This window comes from Lepidochelys kempii, chromosome 1 (genome assembly GCF_965140285.1).
Source record: "Lepidochelys kempii isolate rLepKem1 chromosome 1, rLepKem1.hap1, whole genome shotgun sequence".
NCBI lineage: Eukaryota > Metazoa > Chordata > Testudines > Cheloniidae > Lepidochelys > Lepidochelys kempii.
In genome coordinates this window covers 14,604,726-14,632,007 of record NC_136380.1, presented here as the reverse complement: position 1 = coordinate 14,632,007, position 27,282 = coordinate 14,604,726, and the positions used below count along the sequence as shown (strand labels likewise).

General features: G+C 46.8%; 1 protein-coding gene across 1 annotated transcript; it reads right to left on the bottom strand.

The window, feature by feature from the left end:
- Positions 1-26,843, bottom strand: KLHL35 (kelch like family member 35). Its single transcript, XM_073334894.2, has 7 exons — positions 26,683-26,843; positions 16,842-17,732; positions 12,385-12,569; positions 10,554-10,672; positions 6,387-6,575; positions 3,925-4,113; positions 1-2,757 (listed from the first exon to the last, which is right to left on the bottom strand). Exons 2-7 carry the CDS (start codon positions 17,729-17,731, stop codon positions 2,569-2,571), a joined length of 1,761 nt encoding a protein of 586 aa, XP_073190995.1. The 5' UTR covers position 17,732; positions 26,683-26,843; the 3' UTR covers positions 1-2,568.
- Between the last annotated feature and the right edge of the window lie 439 nt (positions 26,844-27,282).

Below are 27,282 nucleotides of genomic sequence, written 5' to 3'. Positions count from 1 at the left end.
AAGCCTATGGGCCCATTTTATTGTATCACAGTAAATCTTGTAAGGGCACTGACATAACTTAGTATTTACCTAGCACTCGAGCAAGTCAGATATTTCTCACACAGCGCCTAAGGAATAAACATCAACTTTGTCAAATTAAAACAAATAAAGGTCTGCAGAAGGATTTTAATCATCATTGTGAGGGGGCAGGAATGGTTAAGGACTCTTCAAAAACAATGTAACTTGGGATGAGATAAAATATTTGAAGACACTGAGCTTTTGGGGATTTGAAGGGTAGGGACAGAAGAGATGGTTCAGGAACAATAAGTACCCCCTGAGCCTTCAATACATAGATGGTCTCTGAGGTTCTGAAATGTTAAAAAAAAGAAGGTTTTCAAGCTTCTAGCTCTGGAGTGAGAAGCTAGAGAAACTCACTAAAGATCCTATGCCCACAAGATTTCCAGCCCAATATTACAAACAGCTGAAAAACTGTGATCCAGTTGCCTGTCACTATTAAAGGGAACCTACCTCTGAACAATTATGTGGTCCATTTATGGCCTCCTTACATAGGGGCCTTCAAACTCAATCAGGGGGATGCTGGAAGTGGGTTTAGGTCATGTGACACCAAGTACCTTGGAGTTTCTAAGAGGCACAAATCAGAGGTCCAGCACACAGTTTGGGAGCCACTGTAAGTCCTAACCTCATTGGACAATGCTGTCCCCTTGATGGGCCAATCAGAAACCATCCATTCCAGCAGTGGGTTAAGGACATGACCTGAAAGTGTAGTTCTTCTCTGAAGAAGAGGCATCCTGGGGCTCAGTGATTATTGTGTCTAAGGAGCTGTGCATCAAGTCTCCTAAGTTTACAGGTGAAAAGACCTTTTTTCTAATTGCCAGCTCAACCTACCTCTAAGCCAAGCTGTGTTCCGCCACGTGCCGTGTTTCAGTTCTTCACACCGCTCCTCCCATGGCGGGGAGCGCAGCACCAGGCAACCTAAGGCATGAGCGGGGAGGGGACGCCAGGGTAGAACAACCATGTCCAACAGGTTGGCTCAACCCAGAGCTGGAACAAAAGATTTACACTTTTTTTTTTTTTTTTTAAGTAGAAGATTTTGTCAGGGGTCCAGCTGAGAATTCTGCCTGAGGTATCTAGTCTAAAGTCAGGCCCAGATGCCCAAAGTCAATGGGACCGAATGTCAGCGTGTAAACTCTGCATGCATGATGGCTGCTCTCTTGGCTGGCTCAAGGAATGGAACCAAAGTCCTCCATAGCTAAAAGGACAAATCTCTACAGCTTGAGCTAAGAGCCAGGCTTGCTAGCCAGGACTGTAATGTGCTCATACCCTCTGTAGATTGGGAAGAGAGGGAGACATAACACACCTTGACCAAGGGGTAAGGATACAATTCCATCATGGAGGTCATGGATTCCGGGGCAACTGGAACAGTGGGCTGGTGGTCAGCCCCAGGGGCTGCCGGAACAGCTAAGCAGCGGTCCCTGGCCCGCCAGAGCAGCAGCCGGAGTTGGATCAGCCCTTGTGGGTCAGCCCCTGCCACAGATGCAGTAAGGCTGAGTAGCTGCAAGCCCCAGCAGCACTCTGTTTGTCCCCCCTCTCGTCCAAGTGTTTTTAGGAAAAATCAGGGATAGGTCACGGGCTTCCGTGAATTTTTGTTTATTGTCCATGACCTGTCCCTGACTTTTACTAAAAATACCCATGACAGAATCTTAACCTTCCCACTGGGATGCATGTACAGACATCTCTGCAGGATCAAGGCCTCAGGTTGTAATGAACTGGGGAACTGGAATCTATAGTGAAACCTTTCTTGTCTTAAGCAGATACCTGGTAGGGCTGAGCTGATTAAAGGTCATTACATAGAATCAGATACCTTTCAGACACTTGAGAAGTTTTGACATTTTGAAATGTTTTCCCCCATCCCAAATTGGGATTAAAAAAAGGCAAAAAATCTGAAAAATGTCCACAAATTGAAAAATAATAATAATAAAATAAAATCAGTTCAAATCATTTTAACTGTTTCTATAATTTCAAAGGGTTTTGTGCAGAATGCGACCTTTTTTCCGTGTATGTGGGTGTGGGTGTAAATTGACTGAAATTTACAAGCAAAAATTCACTTAGTCTTGAACAACTGGAACTTTCCTTTTTTTAAACCAAAAGTTTTCAGAGTCTGTTGAATCAGATGCCATTTTGCCAACGGTTTCGGTTCTGACCAAAAAAAAGAAAATAAAATGTTTTGTCAGAAAATTGCTGACGAGCTTTACTTGAGACCTACTGGAGGGCACCGTCTTAGTGCAGTATTCCCTGCCCCGTATGTTACGTACTGCCCACATCCCTGCTCCCCCATTACAAAGCAGCATTCATCTCCACCAAAACAATGAAAGCAATTACTTAATATTTGCAGTCGTGACTCCCCTGACCCCCACCTTCCTTCCTGCCTGCATTGGTCACCTGACGTTGCTCTTCCACACAGACTGGCACATAACAATAATGAACAGGACAGAGGGTCATTTTTTGGCACTGAGGGTAACTGCCTTCTCCAGGGGGATTCTTCCTGGGGAGGGGAAGGAAGCGACAGGGTCATCTGCTCACACGTTGGAGAACGGTAACGCAGCCGTGGTAACTGGTGCAGCGTTGCAGCGGGGGTTGCTGAGCCACGTTCCCCGTCGCTGGGTCAAAGGTGAAAGCTTTGTCCGTGCCTTCCCCATTCTCATCCCGGCCACCCAGGATGTAGATCTTCCCACCACACACCGTCACCCCACAGCTCTCCTGCGGGCAGAGGGGAGGAAAGGATGGAGAGGTGAGGGTACCTCTTCCAGCTTTGTACAACAGGGTTCAAAGGGGAGGTTTAACAAGGAACGAAGTGCGGATCATGCTCTAGTCTCAACTGACTCCGCTTGGACCTGTGTATCTGCGAGATCATGCATCTAGCAGGGAGGGAAAGAACGGTAAGCAGAAGACAAGAGGTCTGGGGCCTGGATGGTGTGAGCCCCTGGGTGTCAGAAGGGCTGTTTCTGGGCGATGCTTGTGGATTTTTATAGACATCTAGAGACAAACAAGGGAGATCCTGCCTGAACCGAGTGAGGTGATCTTTTCTGTTCTATACTGTGCTTCTCAGAACTAGCAGATGCTCACAAGAGGCACAACAAGGCAGTTCGTCACCTCCGCGTGAAATTCACTGCACTTCAGGCTTAATCATGCAAGCTGCTGAGTAGAGCTGATTGAAAAAAGTCAACAGGGTTTTGGTTTGTTTAAATAGAAATACATATTTTTTAAATTTCTTACCGCATTTTCAACAATAAGAAATCTGACCTTTTTTTTTTTTAATTAAATGAAAAATTTTCAGGTTTTTCTTTTTTCCTAAATGAAAAAAAAGATCTGAATTTTTGTCTTTTCAAAAACCAATTTTTTTTACTGCAACCTACAGTTATACCAAAAACAAAATTCAGTTTCCCTTTCTGCCATTTGAAAATCAGAAAATGTTTACCATTTTCATTTTAGATGAAAAAGCCATTTTTCATTAAAAAAATATACATTGCCAGAAAATTTCAGCCAGCTGGAGTTGGGGTGGAGCAGTGACTATTTACATGCTGGGATTTAAGCATGTACTTAAGTGCTTTTACTGGATAAGGGTCAGAGCTCTTAGCACCTTGCCTTTAAACTTCTGCAAAGATTCTAATGTGCACAGAGGATATTCTAGAGCAGGGATTGGCAACCTTTGGCATGCCGCCCATCAGGGAAAGCCACTCAGGCCGGGCCACTCTCTTCCCGCAGCCCCCGTTGGCCTGGAACGGCGAACCGCGGCCAGTGGGAGCTGCGATCGGCCGAATCTGCAGATGCTGCAAAGTAAACAAACCGTCCCAGCCCGCCAGCGGATTTCCCTGATGGGCCGCATGCCAAAGGTTACCAATCCCTGCTCTAGAGATTTCTCCTTACCAGAGGTCCTGGGAGAGTGGCCACTTCTCTCCAGGTGTCTTTCCTGGGATTGTAGCTGAAGATTTTACTCAGGAGTCCACCCACAACGTAAATCATGTTGTCCAAGGAGACAGCATTAATGCACCTCTGATAGAAGGGAGTGGGAGACAGGAATGTCCATTTGTTCTCCTCAGGATTATAGCACTGGACCTGGGAGGAGAAACAGGAAATCAGCTATTGAAACACAGACTCTCGTGGTGTCCCTGCTCAGGCAAAATCCCAGTAACTAAAACCTAACACCATAGGCACCAATTTTTACTTTTCCCAGGGGTGCTCCACCTCTGCTCTGCCCTGACACCCCACTCCCTCCCCCCCAAGACCCCTCCTTTGCTCCTCCTTTCCCGCCTCCACTCTGCCCCTTCCCCCAAGGCCTTGCCCTTGCTCTTGCTCTTCCTGCCTCCTCCCAAATTCCCCCGCTCACTGGTCTCCGCCCTCCCCCAAACCTCTCCCTGAGCCACCAAACAGCTGTTTGGTGTCACCGCCTATCAGCTGATCAGCGGTGCTGCCAAACAGCTGTGGCTGGTGGGTGCTGAGAAGCCACAATTTTTTTTCTCTGGATGCTTCAGCCCCGAAGCACTCACCGAATCAGCACCTATGCCTTTGAACCCAACGCACATCGATGGCACAGTCCCTTTGAGCCAACACATTGCTGTGGATCTATCATAAAATGAATGAATGGGAGAAGGAGCATGGTCCTGTGAACAGACAACAGGACTTGGGAGTCAGGACACCTGGTTTCTGTTCTTGGCTCTTACACTGATTCACTGTGTGACTTCAGGCAAGTCACTTAGGCCCAGATTTGTAAAGGTACTGAGGTGCCTAACTCCCAATGAAACCAATGGGACTTAAGTGCCTACATACCTTTAAAAATGTGGCCCTTAGACTTCAGCTTTTTCAGAAGTATCCACTAATTTTTGGGGGCCCAACCAGATGCCTTAAGGGGCCCGATTTTCAGAAGTACAGAGCATCTGCACCTCCAAAAGAATTCAAGGGGAGCTGTGAGCCCTCAGCACCTTTGGAAAACAAATCAGGCCTGTAAGTGTCAAGTTGGCCCCCTGAAAAATAAAATACCCAAAGCCAGTGGACGTTTGAAAACGTAGGCCTCTGCCTCGCAATTCCCCAGTCTGTAAAAAGGGGATAATGCCTGCCTCCTGCAGGGGCGTGTTCCATGTCTGTGAAGTGAACTGAAGATAAAAAGTGCTGAGTATTTCTTATTAATATAATGATGACTATTAACTAGCGAGTCCTGTAGCAGCATATCTGGTGCGTGGAGGCCTTCCCCAGTCGGATAATCCCCAAGGAATAAGCCGTGTGATCATCTGAAACACTCTGAACATGCCCATAGGCTGCTGTCTGCCACTGAGTGTAGGTCTATACTGCAGTTAGACACCCACAGCTGGCCCGTGCCAGCTGCCTCGGGGTTGCAGGGCTTGGGCTGTTTAATTGCAGTGTACAGGGGCTTGGGCTACAGCCCAAGCTCTGGGACCCTCCAACCTCACAGAGTCCTACAGCCTGGGCTGCAGCCTGAGCCAAAACATCTACACTGCAATTAAACAGTCCCTGAGCCCGAGCCTGGCCTGCCCCTGCCCCGAGAGGACTAACACCACAGGCAACTGCATCCTTCAGGGCACAGTTTATTCTTCAGACACAATCCAACAGTTCAACCTCAGATCCCCATATAAAACTAGTCTTCCCCCTGACCCAGGGTCTTCTACAGGGGCCCAGAGATCTCTCCCCTTGCACATCTCCCCCCAGATCCAGGGCCTGCCACAGAAGCCCATTTCCCTTCTGAAGCTCTCCTTTCCAGCTTAGCCACTTGCAGGCTTCGATAATGACTGGATGAGTCTCAGCTGGGAAACAGCTCATCAGCCACAGGTGAGGCTGGTTCCAACTCCCCTTAAAGAGCCAGCTTGTGAGATAGCCCCCCATAAGGCGTAACCTGTATTGTAAATGTTTCGGGGGGGGTGGAGGGGGCAGGGACTGTCATTTCAGTATTTGTACAGCACCTGGCACAATGGGGTCTTGGTCCATGACTAGGGGTCCTAGAAACTACTGCAATCCAAACAACAATATTAATAATAATGAGGTAGGCATAGTCAATATTATTGCCTTGTTACAGCTAGGGAAACTGATGAACAAAAAGTGAGTGATTTGCCCAAGGTCACACAATAGGCAAGGAATGAAACCCAGGAGACTTGACATCCAGTCCTCTGCTCTAACCACTAGACAGCTCTCCCCTACTACAACCACAAACGGGTCAGGCAAACTACCCAGGCAACATCACAGCTGGAGAAGAGGGCATTGAGGAACCACCTGAAAAAAAAGGAATCACACCCTCGGGCTCCTTGTTTACAAGACGTCTCAACCAAAGTAAACTTGCTGAGGGTTCCCTTTATCCTCGCCGTGCCCTGGCACCACGGTACCTTGTTTGTGTTTGCGCTGTCATCCACAGCGCCCCCAATCACGTAGAGCTTGTTCAGACAGGGGACCACAGCTGCCGAGCTCACCGCTTCCAGCAAAGGGGTGACGGCCGACCAGCTGTTGGAGAATGTATCGTAGCATTCCACGCTGGCCAGGCGGTAAAAGCCGTCAAACCCCCCCACTGCGTAGATCTGCCGTGGAAGGAGCAGAGTCAGTCGGCAGAAATCATACTGGGAGCGAGGGACACCGGGATATAGAATCTGACACCTGGTACTGGGCATAACAATCCCACAGGGGCATGTGCAAAAGCTGCCTTGGGGCATGGAAAAGAGACAAACGGTTAGAATGCAGAGTGAACTATTAACAGGAAGGTGTGTATAACAGAGCAGCTTGCCCATAGAGGCCTGGGATCACCCAATGCTAGTTACTTCTGAGGCACACTTGGGCAAGGATTAGGGGATTGCCCTATAAAGGGCAGCAAGAAGCTTCCTGGAGAGGGAGTTGCTCAGGGAGATCAAAACGGAGGACAACAGCTGCTGGGTGTAAGCAGGCTCCAGCAGAGAATCCTCAGTCTTTAAGGCAAAGGGACACCCCTGAGTGGGAAGACTGGGAGCAAGGACTGGATGGGGCTTTGAGCACTTTGATTTGGAATTTTTGTTAATTTAATAACTCCAGCTCCCAGGAGGGGCATTGATGAGCTGGAGAAGAATTTATATCTGGAGCTCTGAAAAAGAGGGGAAACTGAGGCAAGGTGCTTCAGCATCATCTCTGGCCACAAGGAGACACACAGGAGGTGACCTGCCCTGTTACTGTGCGACTGAGGGGCACCAAGACAGAGAAGAAACCCACACCTTGAACTCCACAAGGTAAGCAACAGGATGCCCCATTTTAAAACCTCTGGACTGCATGTTTTTCACACAAAGATCGAGTCCAGCTTTCTAACCACAAAGCTCTGTACCCTTCAATTATATATTTTATTGTCACAAGTATTAGATTTTATAATAGGCCATTTCAGCAACACTAGGCGCCTGATCAAACACTGAGATTTTTGTCATTGGCTTCAATCGAAGCAAAATTACTCCTATATCAAAATAGCCAGGAGTGAATGATTCGTACAGCCCAGTTGTATTCTAGCAGAGACAGAAGTGACTACTGCTATCACATAGAATCAGAGAAATGTAGGGCTGGAAGGGATCTTGAGAGGTCGCCTAGTCCAGCCCCTTGCACTGAGGCAGACCCAAGTAAACCTAGACCATCCCTGACAGGTGTTTGTCCAACCTGTTCTTAAACACCTCCAAAGATGTGGATTTCACAGCCTCCCTTAGAAGCCTAATCCAGAGTTTAACTACCCACATAGTTAGAAAAGAGTTTCCTAATATCTAATCTAAATCTCCCTTGCTCCAGATTAAGCCCCTTACTTCTTGTCCTGCCATCAGCGGAAGTGGAGTGATCACCATCCTATTTATAACAGCCCTTAGCATGGTTGAAGATTTATCAGGTTCCCCCCTTGGTCTTCCTTTCTCAAGACTAAACATGCCCTTTTTTAAAAAAAAAAACAACCTTTCCTCATAGAACAGGTTTTCCAAACTTTTTATCATTTTTGTTGTTCTCCTCTGAACTCCCCAATTTATCCATATCTTTCCCAAAGTGTGGCACCAAGAATTAGACACTCCAGCTGAGGCCTCACCAGTGCCAAGTAGAGTGGGATAATTACTTCCCATGTCTTACATCCGAAACTCCTGTTAATACACCCCAGAATGAGATTAGCCTTTTTTCCAACTGCACCACATTGTTCACTCATTTATTTTGCGATTCACTATAATGCCCAGATCCTTTTCAGCTCTGTCGCCACCTAACCAGTTATCACCCACTTTGTAGTGGTGCATTTGATTTGTCCTTCTTAAGTGAAGTACTTTACATGCGTCTTTATTGAATTTCATCTTGTTGATTTCAGACCAATTCTCCAGTTTGTCAAGGTCATTTTAAATTCTAATCCTGTCCTCCAAAGCGCTTGCGACCCCTGCTGGCCTGGTGTCACCTACAAACTCTGTAAGCATACTCTCCCCGACTCCATTATCCAAGTCATTCATGAAAATATTGACTAGTACTGGACCCAAGACTGAGCCCTGCAGGACCCCAGTAGATACCCCCTCTCAGTTTGACAGTGAGCCATTAGTAACTACTCTGAGTACAGTCTTTCAACCAGTTGTGCACCCACCTTATAGTAATTTCATCTCAATCACATTTTGTAGTTGGTTTATGAAACCAGCATGTGGCACTGTGTCAAAAGCCTTACAAAAATCAAGCTATCACATCTACTGGAGGACAGGTCCATCAACAGCTATTAGCCAAGAGGATCAGAGAGACAACCTCATGTTCCAGGCGTCCCTAAACCTCCAACTGTCAGAAGCTGGGAATGGGCAACAAGGGATCGATCACTTCATGATTACCTGTTCTGTTCATTCCCTCTGGGGCACCTGGCATTGGCCACGGATGGGCTATTGATCTGACTCAGTATGGCCATTCGTATATTTTACTGCTTCCCCCCTATCCGCTAGACCACTAACCCTGTCAAAGAAGAAAATTAGGTTGGTTTGGCATGATTTATTCTTGAGAAATCCATGCTGGCCATTTCTTATAACCCTATTATCCTCTAGGTGCTTACAAATTGATTGTTTAATAATTTGTTCCTGTGCCTTTCTAGGTGTCTCTGTTAGGATGACTCGTCTATAATTCCTTTGGTCCCTCTTTGTTCCCCCTTTTAAAGATACCTTCCATGTTTGTCCTTCTCCAATCCGCTGGGACCTCACCCGGCCTCCATGAATTCTCAAAGATAATTGCTAATGGTTACACGATTGCTTTAGCTGGCTCCTGAATCACCCGAGAATGAATTTCATCAGGTCCTGTCAACTTGAATACATTCATTTATCTAAATATTTGTTAAACTGTTCTTTCCTATTTGGCTTGAGTTCCTTCCCCCGGTTGTCAATATTAATTGTGTGGAGTATCTGGTCACCATTAACCTTATTAGTGAAGACTGAAGCTTTAAGTAACTACTTCTTATTTCCTTTTATGTCCCTTTCTAGGTGAAACTCTCAGTGTACTTTCACCTGTCCGATTCTGTCCCTAAATGTTCATGCTTTTCTTTTGCACTCCTCCTTAGCAATTTGTCCATGTTACTACTGTACTTTGTGTTGACTCTGTGGTAACTGAAGAGCTCCTCTTGGAGCCGTATTGTCATCATCTTATTCTTCCTGTCTTCCCCTCCCCGCCTTTAAAATGGTCTCCTTGAAAACTGCCAGACACAGGCGCCAGCTTCCTCATTTCCCCGGGGGTCTCAATCCCCACCCCACCTCTTCCCGCCACTGCTCCGCCTTTTCCTGCCCCATTCCGCCCCCTCCCCCAAGCTTGTCCCACCCTCATCCCTGGCGCCTCCTGCATGCCGCTGAACAGCTGATCCACAGCAGGCGGGAGGTGCTCGGGGGAAGGGGAGGAGCTGATCAGCAGGGCCACCAGTGGGTGCTGAGCACCTACTTTCTTTTTCCCATGCGTGTTCCGGCCCCAGAGCATTCATGGAGTCGGTGCCTATGCTGCCAGCTCTCCTGTATTCCTTTAGATCTTCTTCCAATGGGACCTGATCCTATGGGATCTGTCACATGTTCCTATATTATCTGCTGTTACCATGGGAGGAGGAATAAGTGCCGAAGCCCATAGGCACTGACTTCATGGGCGCTCTGGGGCTGGAGCACCCACAGGGAAAAATTAGTGGGTGCTCTGCACCCACCGGCAGCCAAGCTCCCCCACCCCGGCTCACCTCCGCCTCCTCCCCTGAGTGCGCCGCGTCCCCACTCCCTCTGCCTACCTCCCAGTGCATGCCGCCGCAAAACAGCTGTTTTGGGGGGAGGGAGGGAGAGGAGCGGGAATGCAGCAGGGAAGAGGCAGGGCTGGGGCAGAGATTTGAGGAGGGAGTCGAATAGGGGCAGGGAGGGGGCAGAGACTTCGGGGAAGGGGTTGGAATGGGGGCAGGGCAGGGGTAGGGCTGGGGGCAAAGGGGATCAAGCACCCGCTGGCGCCAGCAGAAGTTGGCACCTATGCAGAAACCTCAGGTAATAGGTTTGGTCGACAGTCTATAACTTTAAACTGCAGACTGAGGGGAATGAAGTACGTACCTTGCCCTGAAGGGTCGCCATCTTGTGCCTCCATCTGCCCTTGTGCAGACAGGCAACTTTGATCCAGACATTCAGCTGGGAGCTCAGCACCCAAACATCGCTGCTGTTGATGTGCCCTCCTGGAAGACAGAGAGGCCCCACACCATCAAGGGGAGAGCCACCACCATCACCTCAGAACTGGGGGCTCTGAGACAGCTTAGTGTAAATGACAAATACCACCACCACGCACTGATGTAGTGCTTGACATAGGGATCTCGCTTGTAGAGGCAGAAGGTGGAGAAGGAGGAGAAAGAAAAGTCTCAAAGAATGTCAGCCATCCTTACAGGATGGGGGACTATCCTGAGAAGCAGCGACTCCAAAAAAGATTTGGGGGGTTCGGTGGATAATCAGCGGAATGTGACCTCCCAGGGTGACACACACTGTGGTCGTTCTTCTTATCGGGGGCAGACCTTGCCAACCCAATTTGCGGCAGCCTCCTCAGCGGAGCGCAGAGCCCTCTGACCACCATCCAATCTGGTCCAAAAGCTGTCACAAGAGATGGGAGACGTTGTCGGTCTTTGGCCACACCACAGCCACATGGTCCTCTCGTTGGCCTCAGGAGAGGAGGCTGGCTTGCAAGTTGACCCAGGTCCATTCAAAAATCGGTTCAGAAGGACCCATGAGCATGGTAGTAAATCAAAGTCAGGTACCCACAGGGTCAGGTCAGTTATAACAGACTGGTTTCTGTTGCCAGCTGCAGACCATTCTTCATGCCACATCGACATTGCAGGGAAATCTGGGCAGGGCAAATAAGCCCACAACAGGTGCCTCAACCGCAAGCATGCTCTTGGGTGGTCAAAGAAGTCTGTGTGTCATGGTAGGCGCAGGTTTGCCCTGATCTTCTCAGGTTGCTACAGCCAGAATGGCAACGATGGATGTGTGGAAGAATAACGTTGCTGGATGTGGGGAGCCAAACACGGCATTAGCAATGACACGGTGGTGAAGAGCTAATGTGATCTTGGGATGCATAAACAGGGGAATCTCGAGTAGGAGCAGAGGGGTTATTTTACCTCTGTATTTGGCACTGGTGCGACCACTGCTGGAATCCTGTGTCCAGGTCCGGTGCCCACAATTCAAGAAGGGTGTTGATAAATGGGAGAGGGTTCATAGAAGAGCCATGAGAATGATTAAAGGATTAGAAAAAATGCCTTATAGTGAAACTCAAAGAGCTCAATCTGTTTATCTTAACAAAGAGTAGATTAAGAGGCAACAGTCTAAGCATCTACATGGGGAACAAATATTTAATAATGGGCTCTACAGTCTAGCAGAGAAAAGTATAACATGGTCCAATGGCTGGAAACTAAAGCTAGACAAATTCAGACTGGAAAAAAGATGCAAGTTATCCAGTGGATATCGCACTGGAACAATTTACCAAGGGTCATGCTGGATTCTCCATCGCTGACAATTTATAAACCAGGATTGGGTGTTTTTCTAAAAGCTCTGCCCTAGGAATTATTTTGGGCAAGTTCTGTGGCCTGTGTTAAAAGGATCATCAGACTAGATGATCACAAAGGTCCTTCTGGCCTTAACATCTGTGAATCTGTAGCCAAGGAGATATATTGGGAATGAATTCTCGGCCGCTTACACTTCCAACTATAAGTACAAGGAACACTGCTAACCACTACAGCGTGACAAGAGCAGAAACACACATACTGCATATCCTAGACGCACACGTAAAACAGACCCGGGTGACTCTGCAGCTGGAGAGGAAAGCATCACAGAGCCTGAATTGGCAGTTTCTCTCCGAAATGCTTGGAGGTGTAGCTGCGGGGCTGTTGGGTGGGTTTCTCACCTGATATATACACGTCATTCTTTAGGGTGCAGGCTGCAAACTCCGATTTGGTGTACCCTGGCACGCTAGAGAGTGCTGTCCACTGCCTGCTCTTCGGGTGGTACATATCAGTGAAGGGGAGCTTCAAGAGGCCTTTCTTATCACAGCCGCCTACAACTACTATGACCTCTGCTAATTCCATGAACCTAGAATGAGAAACACATGGGTAAATATTAAAGCGACAGTCCCAACTTTCTGTTCTGTCATCATACTCCAAGCTTTAGCCTCCTACCATACTGTCTGGTAGAAAGCACTATGATACCTATTACCATGAGGAGTCTCATTGGGATAGGCAGCGTTATCTAGTGGATATGGCACTGGATTGAGAGTCAGGAGATCTGGGTTCTATTCCCAACTCTGCAACTGACTTTCTGGGCACCTCACTTCACCCCTCTGTCACTCAGTTCCCCCTCCCATCCTTTGTCCGTCTTTGCTATTTAGATTGTAAGCACTTTGGGGAAGGAGTTGTCTTTATTATGGGTTTGTGCAGTTCAAAGGCATTGTCCAGCTTCTGTTAAATAGAGTCAAAGTTAAAAGTGACCTCCGAAACTCTCCACAGGATCGGCCCAGCTACCGGAAGTCCCCACTCTGTGATCATTCTCTCTCCTGACAGTTATGTTCCTCACAACCAAGAAAGCTGCCAGCCTCAAGAGCAAGACCAGTGACCATGGGAAACAGAGCTTTCTTGGCAGCTGGCCCATGGCAAACTCACTGCCAGACGAGAGGGGGGAAGGTGGTTGGGGTGTTAGCTTAGGACTTGAGAGTTCAGTTCCCTGCCTCCAGGCTGATTCCCGTGGACAAGTGTCAGAACACGCTGCGGCAGCATTCCGTCCAAACTCTCAAGACTGAACACAAGGTCTGTCATTCCAGACCAGACCCTTGCCCATCAGTGGCCCATACTCGCTGCTTCAGTGAAAAACAGAACAAACTAAATCCCCCAGTCAAGCTGTGCAATGCAACAGATAGCGGGACTCCCTCCTGACCCCTATGGACAATACCATGCTGGGAGAAGTTGCAAATGCTTTGGATGATAGGATTAAAATTCAGAATGATCTGCAGAAATGGTCTGAAGTAAGTAGGATGAAATTCAATAAGGACAAATGCAAAGTACTCCACTTAGGAAGGAACAAATCAGTTACACACATACAAAAAGGGAAATGACTGAGTACTGCAGATATGAGTCAACAGTGTAACACTGTTGCAAAAAAAGCAAACATCAAATTCTGGGCTGTATTAGCAGGAGTGTTTTAAGCAAAACACAAGTAGTAATTCTTCTGCTCTACTCCGTGCTGATTAGGCCTCAAATGGAGTATTGCATCTAGTTCAGAATGTCACATTTCAGGAAAGATGTGGACAAATTGGAGAAAGGCCAGAGAGGAGCAACAAAAATTATTAAAGGTCTAGAAAACATGACCTATGAGGGAAGATTGAAACAATTAGATTTGTTTAGTCCTGAGAAGAGAAGACTGAGAGGGGACATGATAACAGTTTTCAAGTACATAAAAGGTTGTTACAAGGAGATGGGAGAATAATTGTTCTCCTTAACCTCTGAGGATAGGACAAGAAGCAATGGGCTTAAATTGCAGCAAGGGAAGTTTAGGTTGGACATTAGGAAAAACTTCCTAACTGTCAGGGTGGCTAAACACTGGCATAAATTCCCCGGGAGTTTGTGGAATCTCCATCATTGGAGATTTTTAAGAGCAGGTTGGACAAACACCTGCCAGGGAGGATCTAGATAATACTTAGGCCTGCCATGAGTGCAGGGGCCTGGACTAGATGACCTCTCAAGGTCCCTTCCAGTCCTATGATTCTATGAAAGCAGTTGATACGCTCAGGCATGAGATTTGATTACGCATCACTCAGCATGTATGATTACAATGCTATCATTGGCCATGAAATGATCCTGCCCCTTTTCAAATCCATTGGACTTAAATCCATGTGACTTGCGGCAGTAAATTCCACAGACTGATGGCACCCTGCATGAAACAGCAATTCCTCCAATAGCTCCTAACTTTAGAGAAGAGCTGATAACGTTGCTGCAGCTCTGGGGAAGCAGCGTGGCCTAGCACGCTGAGCACCGAGCGGGGGATTCTCCAGTCACATTTCTTGCACCCACAATGTGCTTTGGGTGCCTATCCCTTAAATTAAAAGCCACTCAAAACAACACAAAAGGATTGTCCATAAACAGTGGCTCCGGCACGCACCCTGCCCACTGCCTAGAGCTAATGAAAACCAAAAGGGGGGAATTGCAGAAGATGGACACTTTGTCTTATGTTTTATTTAACTTCTGATTGTTTTGATCCATTCTGTAGTTAGTGTGAAAATGGGGGGTGGGGAGAAGAAGGGAAAATTTGCAAAAAAAATGGTGGGGAAAAGCGTTCCCCTTTTCCCACCAAAATTCAAAATTTTGGACCAATTTTTTCATAGAAATTTCAAAATTCCAAAAATTTTGGCCAGCTCATTCCAAGATTGTGAACTTCAAGTCGTCTTCTCTGGTAAGTGGGGATAACAACATTAGCCTGCTTTGGAAAGCTTTTCGGGATGTACAGGTGAAGCAAGGGAGGAGTAAAGAGTTGTATCTGGCAACGGGTTACAGTTGTTAGAATCAGAAGGGACCATTATATAGTCTAACTTCCTGCATAAAATGGGCCAGAGAACCTCACCTCGTAACTTCTACATTAAGCCTTCAACTTTTGTTTGAGCTAGAGCCTAGTGTTAAAAAAATATCTAGTCTTGCTTTAAAGCCTTCAAGTGATGGAGAATCCACCACAACCTGTGGTAACTTGTGCCAATGGTTAATTTAACCTCACCGTTGACATCGTGCATGTTTTTTCCACTCAGATTTTTCTCACTTCAGCTTCCAGCCATTTGGTCTCATCCATCCTTTTTCTGATGGATTAAAGAGCCATCTACTCTCAGAAATCTCTTCCCCATCTAGCAGCAAAGTGCCTGTAGACCATGACCAAGTCACCTGTTTGCCTTCTCTTGGATAAACTAAACAGACTGAGCTTCATTAGCGTCTCACTACAAAGGCATGTTTTCGAGACTTCGAATCATTCTTGTAGCTCTTTTTTTTTTTTTGAGCCCTTTCCAATTTAAGCAAAGGCAATTTAGGAAGGCATTAGCATGAGGAACCACATAAGTAGCTCATGTGAATTTTAGGGACTTTTAAATAAACTACTACCACTAGCTAACACTTATGCACAAGTCTTTTCAGAACCAAGACTATTGGGCTGCATTATGTTCCTTTACTGCTGGGAAGAGAATCATCTTTCCCTGCTGTGATGCATGATTCATATTCAACCCTTAAAGACATGTGGGGACATAATGTTTGTGTATTTACATATATGTGCGTAATGGTCGACAATGTAATCAACAGTCCCTGTTTATGCTGTATTCTGATAATTCAGGGATCAAAAGAACATCCTAGCATTTAAATGAATTGTAAACACCAGATATCACTGTGTTCACCTCACTTTGAAATATACAGCAAATAATCTGTGAATGGTGGAGGAACAAGCAAATTGCCTTATGTTAATTTGTATAGCTAAGTACCGGTGATGGACCCTCCTTCAAAGTCATCCTAATTACCTATTGTTCCCCAAGGGACTGCAACGTGTCAAAGGCGGCTTGAAATTGTATAAAAGATCTTTGGATCCTGATCATCTCAGATCTGCTTGATGCTTCATCAGGGAAAGCTTAAACCACCAGCTTGGGATCCTAGTGCTGACTGGTCCACCCTGAATATGATATTGGACTATGAACTATTTCTAAAAGAACTCTTTGCAACGACAAAGCTCACCATCTCTGCTATGTATCTGAACCTCAAGAATTAAACTCATGTCTGTACGTATATTGATCTTTTAACCATATTCTTGCTCTTTTCTTTTTTTAATAAATTTTAGTTTAGTTAATAAGAATGGGCTGGGAGCGTGTATTTGGGTAAAATGTGGAATATTCAGTAACCGGGGAGGTAATGTGTCTGATCCTTTGGGATTGGTCAAACCTTTTTTTTATGTGATGAAATAAGATTTTCAGAAATCTTCATCATATTTGACTTGGGTACCTGGATGGAGGCCTGAGGCTGGGTACTTTAAGGGAACTGTGTTATTGACTTCTGAATAATTAGTGTGCTAATAAAGAAGCTGTTTTATGCTGGCTTGATGAATTTAAGTATTGAATTATCCACTAGTTTTGGGGTTTGTCTGCCCCATTCTTTGCAGTTCACCCTAATTGAGTGACCTCAGCTGGCCCCCACTGAGACCCTGGTCACACCTGCTATGTAATTAATAGTGAAATATTTTGGGCTGGGTTCTACAGGAGGTCAGACTAGATGATCACAATGGTCCCTTTTGACCTTAGTATCTAGGAATCCGTGACTCAGGTATGCAGCTTTAGGAAACAGTTTCTGTTTTTACCTCCTAGGCCTTGACCGCAGAGAGCTGACTTCATTCCCAAGGATATAGTACTTCCGTGCTTCGTGCAGTAAAGGGATGCACTCCTTGGAGTCCTGGATGAGCTCATCCATTTCAACCTGTTCCAGAAAGTACATGGGATCCAGCAGAGGGAGGCGCACGTGCTCGAGGAGATCCTTCAAAGCCCCTTTCCTGGTGGCAACATCATGCCGTACCCACCGCATCACCGCTTCGAAGACCACTTCCTCCTTGGGGACTACCAGCTGCTCATCTGACAGATACTTGACCAGCTCCTTCACGCTCAGCTCCAGGAACTCCTCGTGACATGACACCTCCACGAAGCCTTCTAGCATAAACCTCTTGCTCTTCTCAGCCAGGGAGGCAATGGAGAATGAGTCGGCAAACTTCAGGATGCCCAAGCAGTTGCACGGGTGAAGCTGGCCTTCAAGGAAGGTGACGCATGCATCCGTGAGCTTGGAGATCTGAAGCAAGTCAGATAGCTCTAAGATGTCTTCAACATTGTCTTCCTGAATGACTATGTTTCCCCCATACATATAGTCCAGGAGGAGGCTCATGGTGGAGGCAGAGATCTTCTGGATGTTGATGATATCTTGGTGACCTTCCTTGAGGCTACCACCGAACATGGCCCGGAAGTAGGTGCTGTTGGCTGACAAGGTGGCCCGATGGCAGGGGAACTCCTGCCCATCGATCAAGAGCACAACATCCGTGAAGATGCCGCTCTGCCGGTAGGAGTTCAGAGTCCGGAGGATTTGCTCAGCATGGCAGGACCCACTGCAGAGTTTCATGTGCAGCTTTTCTTTGCTCTGCTCTCGAGTTGCATTTTCAAGGCTGCTTGTTCTGTAACTGGATTCTTCTTTTATCATCTGATGCATCCTGATTTCAGGGCAGGGGCAGAGGGGAAAGAGCAAGGAACACAATGAAATAGTTGTCAAATTACTGGCAACTAACATCAGCTCGTAAGTATTGGCTAAAATTGCTCTTAAGTTAAAAGATTTTGTTGCATGCACTCACCCTAACATTGCAACAAACCTTCAGTTCCCTGGGACTTTCTGGTTGTACACATGGTCATAAGGAACTTCACAGCAACATCAGGAATTAAGGCCCTGATTCAGCAAAGCACGTAGCCACATACTTAGGTTTAAGCACATGCTTAACTCCCACCGAATCACCAGGATGTGCGCATGTGCTTTAGTCCTTTAATGAGCCATGGCCAAAATTCAGATTGTCTTACTCTCAAACCACAGACCTCTATGCTTGTGCGGAAAGGAAATCTCTGACCTGTAGCTCAGAGATCAGCTGAGCATGCAACAGAAGGCAATGGCACATGCATGAAGAGATCCTGTCTGTGCCTGCTCTGGTTCAGTTCCCTGATTCCACCAGCCATGGGCAACCCAAGCACTGTTCTCTAGGCCTACACAGGACCCACTGTCACTCACCAGTTAGAGACAGACACACCCTAACCCTGGAGCCCTCAGAGCATCTCCCTGGAGCATCCAGCCCCTGGGTCCACTCAACACTCACATTGTTCACAGAGTTGCTGCTCCCACAGGAGCAAGACACCCCAGCTTACCAGTTCCACCTGAGATCACTGCTCCTCTCAACTCACAGCACTTGTTTATAGTGAAAACAAACAGAAGCAAAGAACAGATTGGGGTGATTGCCCAAGTGGAAGTATTGAGAACAAATGGTTACGTGTAAAATAAAATCATCACACATTCTGGAGCCTAGATTTAATCAACAAGATACTCTTGTGTCTGATAGGGCAACGCTCACCCAAAGTCCTTGCAGCAATATAAAGCCAGGCTGGCTGTGACACTTCCTTCATGAGACAAACACGCTGTCAATTTGCCTTCTTGATGGAGGAGCCAAGGTGTCTCCTGGAACCTCTAAATAGATCAGATTTTTTAGACAAAGGAAATGTAGTGGATCTAATTTACCTAGATTTCAGTAAGGTGTTTGATACCGTGCCACATGGGGAATTATTAGTTAAATTGGAAAAGATGGGGATCAAAATGAAAATTGAAAGGTGGATACGGAATTGGTTAACAGGGAGACTACAGCGGGTCCTACTGAAAGGTGAACTGTCAGGCTGGAGGGAGGTTACCAGTGGAGTTCCTCTGGGATCGGTTTTGGGACCAATCTTATTATTGCTCACCTCGGTACAAAAAGTGGAAGTGTGCTAATAAAGTTTGCGGATGAAACAAAGCTGGGAGGTATTGTCAATTTAGAGAAGGACTGGCATATCATACAGGAAGATTTGGATGACCTTGTGAACTGGAGTAATAGTAATAGGATGAAATTTAATAGTGAGAAGTGTAAGGTCATGCATTTAGGGATTAATAACAAGAATTTTAGTTATAAGCTGGGGGCGCATCAATTAGAAGTAATGGAGGAGGAGAAGGACCTTGGAGTATTGGTTGATCACAGGATGACTATGAGCCGCCAATGTGATGTGGCCATGAAAAAAGCTAATGCGGTCTTGGGATGCATCAGGCGAGGTATTTCCAGTAGAGATAAGGAGGTGTTAAGTACCGTTATACAAGGCACTGGTGAGACCTCACCTGGGTGCGCAGTTCTGGTCTCCCATGTTTAAGAAGGATGAATTCAAACTGGAACAGGTACAGAGAAGGGCTACTAGGATGATCTGAGGAATGGAAAACCTGTCTTATGAAAGGAGACTCAAGGAGCTTGGCTTGTTTAGCCTAACTAAAAGAAAGTTGAGGGGAGATATGATTGCTCTCTATAAATATATCAGAGGGATAAATACTGGAGAGGGAGAGGAATTATTTAAGCTCATTACCAATGTGGACACAAGAACAAATGGATATTAACTGGTCATTGGGAAGTTTAAACTTGAAATTAGACGAAGGTTTCTAACCATCAGAAGAATGAACTTTTGGAATAGCCTTCCAAGGGAATCAGGGGGCAAAAGACCTATCTGGCTTTAAGATTAAACTCAATAAGTTTATGGAGGAGATGGTAAGATGGGATAACATGATTTTAGTAATTAATTGATCATTAAATATTCATGGTAAATAGGCCCAATGGCCTGTGATGGGAAATTAGATGGGGTGGGATCTGAGTTACTACAGAAAATTCTTTCCTGGGTGATCTGGCTTGTGAGTCTTGCCCATATGCTCAGGGTTTAGCTGATCACCATATTTGGGGTCGGGAAGGAATTTTCCTCCAGGGCAGATTGGAAGAGGCCCTGGAGGTTTTTCGCCTTCCTCTGTAGCATGGGGCATGGGTCACTTGCTGGAGGATTCTCTGCTCCTTGAAGTCTTTAAACCACGATTTGAGGACTTCAATAGCTCAGACATCGGTAAGAGGTTTTTCGCAAGAATGGGTGGGTGAGATTCTGTGGCCTGCGTTGTGCAGGAGGTTGGACGAGATGATCATAATGGTCCCTTCTGACCTTAGTATCTATGAAATCAGAACAAGACTTTGTTTTGGTTCATAAACAGGACACTGCCCTGCTGACAGTTTCTTCTTGTAGATTTCGTACTCAACAACTGGTTCAGTATGTAAATAGGCCTCCAGCGCGAGGCATACAATAAACAATACACAAGCGGCCAGACACAGAGCTAGGTGGTCTTACCTCCTGCCTCAAAGAAACATTCCTGAGGAATGTCACGTCCTGGTGGCCTGCTTTAATCCCAGGACCTTAACAGAATTTCCAGTATAGATACATAACTCCTTCAATACTATCCGTACGTACATTTTGCAATGATTAGGACACCCAGAGGGCTACTGGCTCAGAGACATCATATGCCACGCTTTGACGAATTACTGTGCATACGTGTGACCCAGGGGACCCACATAAAACCCTACGCAACCCATGTGTCCTCTGCCAGTTGGCACCAGGGCGTCTCCAGGTCACATATACACCTTGTGATTCGATTAAATGAAATATGTTGAAAACTATCCCAAGCTAACAGCATGTTGAGGAAGGGCCCCCTTTACGTTGTCAACCTCATTAGGCGGGTCTTCAGTGCCTCAGCCCTCCAGCCAAGTCATGCAGCCAAAATGGATGAACCCCTTCTGGGTAGCAAAAGTCCAGCAAGCTACCTGCGCTCACCAGGGTCTTGAGCCGCATTTCTGGGCCCTTTAAATTCCACCTTTCACTCAGACTTCTAAGCAAGCCTTGTTCCATTCCGGGAGCCCAGGTCACTTCCCCAGGGGCCACACTGGGGAATCCAGGCCACACACTACTCCGGGTCCCAACCCAGCCACGTACTGTTGCCTCCAGTTTGCTACTGCTTTTCCCTGGGCCTTTTCCCACCTAGCCCCCTGACTTTCACCCATTACTTTAGGGTCACAGTTCTCAGGTCCTCTCCCCCCAGATCCAGCTTGTTGAGCTCCTTTGGTGAGAGCAGAGTCCCTTTCCTTATTCCTCTTGCTCTAGCCAGGAACTGACCAACTTAGGTCCTGCAGCTCCTTTTATCTGAACCTGCTGGGCTCCGATTGGCTGCTTCCATAAGGTCTCTCTAGGAAGACCCAGAGGACCCACCTTCACTGCTCCTTTCCATGGGTGGGGTTTGGTAGGACCACAGGGTCTCCAGAAGAGGGCCTCTCTTGGTCCACCCAGTCACAGGTACAAACAAGGAATAATTTTGTAACCCCCAGCTATAAACATGTAGATAATTGAAAGGAAAATTACTGTCTATTCATGGTGCTTATATGGCCCCATATCACAGTACCTGAGCACCTCACAATCTTTAGTGTATTTATCCTCACAACACCCCTGGGGTTCATACAGGCCAGTAAGGGGGTTCGGTCACTGGCTGCCTGATAACCCTGGGTGTCTTGTGGCTCTGCAGCTTTGGTCCAGAGCTCTGGCCCCAACAGTTGGCTAGCAGCCCACAAGTCTTATGCTGGCTTTCCCAACGTGGGTTCCCAACCTGGGTACCCTTCCAGCCCTGAATTCTCCCCAAAATCCAGCCCCTCTCGCCAGATCCTCCCAGAGAAAGGGTTCAGTTCACTGCCTTTACAAAGACAGGCAGCCACTCCAACCTGCCAGCTTTCTAGACGTGCACACTGTACTGATGATTTATAATGAAAACAAAACAAGTTCATTAACCGTGGATTAAGTGATGCCAAGTTAAAGAGCAAAAGGTAGAGATGGTTAAAAGCAAATAGAAGTGAAAACATGCATCTAAAAGCCAAATTTAATCTTACATAATACAGTCTTTATTCAAGATGATTTCTCTCACTCACAGTCTCCTTGCCAGGCTTTTACTTGTCAGGACTCATCACAGAGATCAAATGGATTGGTTTCTTTGTTTTCCCAGGTGAAGTAAAAGATGGAGTATCTCTGTCCTGATATCTCCAAAGGGATGTTTTTGGCCCAGTCTACACCAGGCAATGAATGAGGTCAGTACAGCTACGTTGGCTCAAGGGTGTGAAAAATCCACACCCCTGAGCAATGGAGGTAAGATGACCTAATCCCCGATGTAGGCAGTGCTAGGTCAACAGGAGAATTCTCCTGTCAACCTAGCTACCACACCTGGGGGAGGTGGATTATCCACGTTGGCAGGAGAACTCCTCCTGTTGGCGTAGGTAGCACCTTCACTGAAGCACTGCAGTCTCCTGTGTCTCTCTGGGGTGCAGGGGTCATGTTAAATTCTCTGGCTCTTGAGTTCAGAACAGGATACCCTCTCTGCCCCCCCCCCACTGGTTTAGCTCAATGGCTTTGTTTACTGCCAATATTTAAATGGAGGTAACCCACATTCCTTGGTCTAAGACACACCCATTTATCACTTTTCCCTAAGCAAGGGTGTCTGGCCTTAAACATGTTTTAGTAGCATCATACACAGAGAATTCATGACCTCACACAACGGTAACATAGGTGTTTTACAATGATATTCATAACCACTGAGTTATTAGCGTTCACAGGACACCTCACAAGGCCCATTCTGTAGAAAGATTCTGGCAGTAGCGTGTAGGGTGGGAATACAGAAGGGCTTAGGCTCACGGCATGACCGCATGCCTTCAGCGGAGATACACCAGGGGATGAACTTGGCTCATTATGCAGCAAAGAGGAGCTACTAGGATTACAGAGGGAGATTTAAAAAAAAAAAAATCCTTCCCAGTAATTTCTAAGACATATACATCTGGAACCACGGACCAGATTCAATGTCTTCCAACATCCCTCCTGAAATCCCATTTCCATGGTCACTTCTCTTGGCCTGTCTGCTGAGATTAGCCACAGAGGTACCAATGGTGGTAGGGTTTTGGGGATACCACGAGGAAATGGATTGAGATCCCTAGACTCATTTTTGATGGGGAGCTGACCAGCCATGCCCAGCTTCTCTTCTGTCCATCTCACACACACGCAGAACACCGTGACCCCCACCCACAATCGTCCATTTTCCAGGCAGCTCCCATTTTCCCTCCATCGATCCTTTATTCTTCTTTCCATAAATGCAGACGTACCTGTCGGCACAAAGCCCCTGGGAAAGCTAGACCGGAGATGGCATTGGTGAAAGACACCAGTGGGACCAGATCCTCAACTGGTGTAAATCAGTGTACCCCCACTGAAGTCAATGCAACTGCACCCACATCACAGGACTGGTCCTCAACTGGTGTATCTGCAGGCAGCAGTGCAAGGGGACCGAGAAGGCCCACTCTTCCACAGTTAAGAGAGATCTTCCTACCCAAACGGCAAGAGGCTTACAGGTAAGAGCAATAAAGATGGAGATCATGTTTAATGCCCCCTTTCCTCTTAAAGGGAAGTAACCGGGGTGCGCAAAGTCAGGGCTTGTTCTCTTTTGTCATCCTCTTCTTGCATGTTTCATTAGCCTCCCATTGCCTTTGATGGCTTCTTTTCTGACAGGGCAAGAGTAAGCCGCAGCCTGAGCAGCGCTAATTGCAGCTCTGCTCTCTGGTTTCCCATTGTTCTGGCTCGCATTAGGAATAACCCAAACTTCTTGCCCTCTCGTGAGCCCACAGACTATTTGCTAATGCCAAGCACCTGGCCCTGACGAGGCGATTCAGAAACCACTTTATCCTCCAATAGCTCTATCCACCCTTCCCACCCAGGGCCCCTTAAATTGGGCTCTTTGGTGCTGCAGGTCCGGTTTCCAAACATAGGGACCGTAACAGGGCACTCAAATCCCTTGGCTGGATGCTCTGCTCTGCACTTCAAAGGCCATTTGGGCACCTAATTACTGATACAAATGTCCAAGATGGGAATTCAATGCCCTATTCAGACACCCACATTTGAAATCAGGGCTCGACTAGCTGGAAGGACGACTGTCAGCATGTGGCCTAAGAGATGGGCCAGAAGCAATCCCCCAGGCCCAAACCTTCCCACAGGGGTTAACTGTGTAGCTCAGGCCTAGCTTTGCTACGTGGCTTTATACCAGATCACACCCACCAGCACACGGACCCCACAGGGCTCAAACCTGGGACCTCAGCACCAAAAAGCACTTGAGCTTAAGCAGTAACTCCATCAGCAGCTCTTTGCTGTGCTGGAACCAGCTACTACAGGAAGATGTGACCAGATGCACCATGCTATTATTATTTAGCTCTCATCTGTAGATCTCAAAGTCCTTTACAGAGGAGATTGGTATTATCCCCATTTCACAGAAGGGAAAACTGAGGCACAGAGAAAGGAGGCGACTTTCCCAAGGTCACCCATCAGGCCAATGTGGCAGAGCAGGAAATAGAACCCAGGTTTCCGGAGCAACAGTCCCGCGCTCTAACCACTAAACTGCCTTCCTTGCTAGTTGTATTAGTTTGTTGCCCAGGGGATGATAACGGGGCTAAAGAGCTCTCACACTATTATATTGTACTGTTGAAACTAACAATGATGAAAACTATGGCTTAAGACCTGGTCTCTACCAGAAAGTTAGCTTGGGATAACTACACCACTCAGGGGTATGTAAAATCCACACCCTGAGCGGTGTAGTTCAGCTGACTTAAGTCCCCATGAAGACAGCACTAGGTTGATGGAAGAATTCTTCTATCAACCTAGCTACCACCTCTTTGGGAGATGGATGACCTAAACCAACAGGAGAATTCCTCCAGTTGGCATAGGCAGTGTCGACACTTGACATGCTACAGCCGTGCAGCTCTGCCGCTGTAGGAAGTTAAGTGCAGATGATGCCTAAGGGGAGGGGAGGGCAGTGATCTAAATAAATAACTATAGTCAGTTTCTAAATTATGGTTCAGGTCTTTAATCCAGCATTTACTCAATTTAATCTGAATTCAGATCTGCCTCAAGTCTCACTTCTTTGGGACCAGAAATGGCCCAAGGCAGAACTGCCTAAATTCTCCATCACTTGGAGATTATATTATTACAAAACACACACACGGTGCCTTTCTAAAAGATAGCTTCCTTCAACCACAAGTTGTTGGTTAAGTTCTATGGCCTGTGTCATATAGGAAGTCAGACCCAATGACCATATTGGACCCTTCTGATTTTAAAAATCTATGATGGGAAACAAAATTAAGGAAAATGGTTGTGTGTGACTTTTAATCATCAGATCTTTTTTTTTCCCCAACAAAAGATGCCTGCTGAACTTGGGGTAGACTCATTTTTAAAAAATCGGAGCGTTCATAATTTAGTGTTTTAGAATTTATGGATTTAATTATTTTGGATAATTCCATTGTGGACAGAAGCTGAGCAATCAAAATTGGCAACCAGGGGAAAAAACAGAAAAAAAAATGAGTGAACAAAGTCTTAACTGAAAATCCAAATAATTTGGCAAAAAAAAAATCCCATATTAAAATAATTTTCACCAATTTTTTAAAAACAAAATTAACCATTTGGGAAAAGATGCCTTGGTTTTAGATTCATTTTCAAGGCCATTTCTGAAACCTCTCTTATGGATTTTGCAGTACAGGTGTCAGTGAAGCATGGAAAAAATCTCCTGTCATTTACGAAGCTTTTGCTCATTCAACTTGTAAAGCTTGACAGTTTTGTTCCCCTTTCCTATATAATCACTGGACTATTCTGTGCTCACTGGTACAAAGTGGCCTGATTTCACTTTCTTTTACAACAGTGTAGATCAGCAGTAGGGTATCATATAGGGAGGAAGGATGATCTAGTGTTTAGGGGACTGGACTGGGACTTGAGAGACCTGAGTTAAATTCCCATCTCTGGCACCCCGGGTGACTTTGGACCACTCAGTTTCTGTAGAGTTGGGAGAATGGCACTTCCCTGCCTCACAGGGTATCGTGGCGGTAAAATCCATGAATGACTGTGAGATGCTTTGATGCTGAGAGCTCGAAAAAACAGAACCATCAGTTGAGTTACGCAGGCATAAGCGAGCCCCGGAATGTCACTAAGAGTCCTTTCGTTATGCATCTCAAAGAAAATGAAATTGATTTCGACTGAGGTAATTCATCTGAGTTAAACAAAGAAAACCCTGAAAGCCACCTGCACAGAGTGCGCCTTGGAGCTGTGACACACACGAGCACCAGGACTTTGTATAGCATGGCATCACACTGTACAACGAACAGCACAGGCGTGTGGCTGAGGATCGGACAATCCTTGCCCCCTCCCAGCCCTGATCTCCAAGTGCCACGCTAGTGGTGAGAGTGCACAACCCTCCACATTAACCTGGCTCAGCGGGGCTCCTGATAGCTAGCACAAAGAGAACCCCTGGGTGTCAAGCCAAACCTCTCGCTTCCCGGTCCACCCCCTTTACTTAATGTGCATGAATCACAGGGCAAAGAGGCCACTGGTCTCTGCCAGTTGTCACTGCTGCCATCCCCTCCCTGCACAGCCCGCATGGCAGGTGCCCAAGTGGCTGACTGTCAGAGATCCCTTTTGTTCAGAAAGAAGGGGTCCCTCATCCGCAAGGCAAGTACTTACCTGGACCACAGCTAGGGCCAGTGAAGCTACAACTGTGCCTCCCTCACAGGGCTGCAGGAGGCATTGAGGAGAGGTGGAGAGATCAGCCCTTCTGAGGCTGCTGGGGAAAAGCACAAAAGCTCACACAGGGAGAAAGGGGGAGTAATCCGCTTTTGTTCCTCCACTCCTGCCTGACGGGCTTGCAGGCAGCAGGGCATTCGCTGCAGCTGTCAATCGCAGCCCTTCAGGGAGGAGTCCCAGTGTCAGAAATCAGCAGACAGGAAAGGAGGGAGGGGCAAGAAAAGTCACAGCTCAGAAAAATGTTACACCGGGGGCAGCTTATGAGAGAGGAGCCATCTGGAGAGTAAACCGGGGTCCCGGTGGAACATTCATTTGATAGAGTCTCTGTGTCTCTCTGAAAACCACACTAAGCAGTTAAATAAACACGCCCAGAGAGCCGAGACCACAGGGCAAAGGCCTCCAACAGCTATAAACTGAGGATGAGGAAGGCAGCTCTGCTCAGTGGCATGGGAACCATTTTTATAGTGGGGGTGCTGAGAGCCACTGACCCAAACTGTAAACCCTGGATAGGATGGAAACCACTTCAAACCAGAGGGTGCG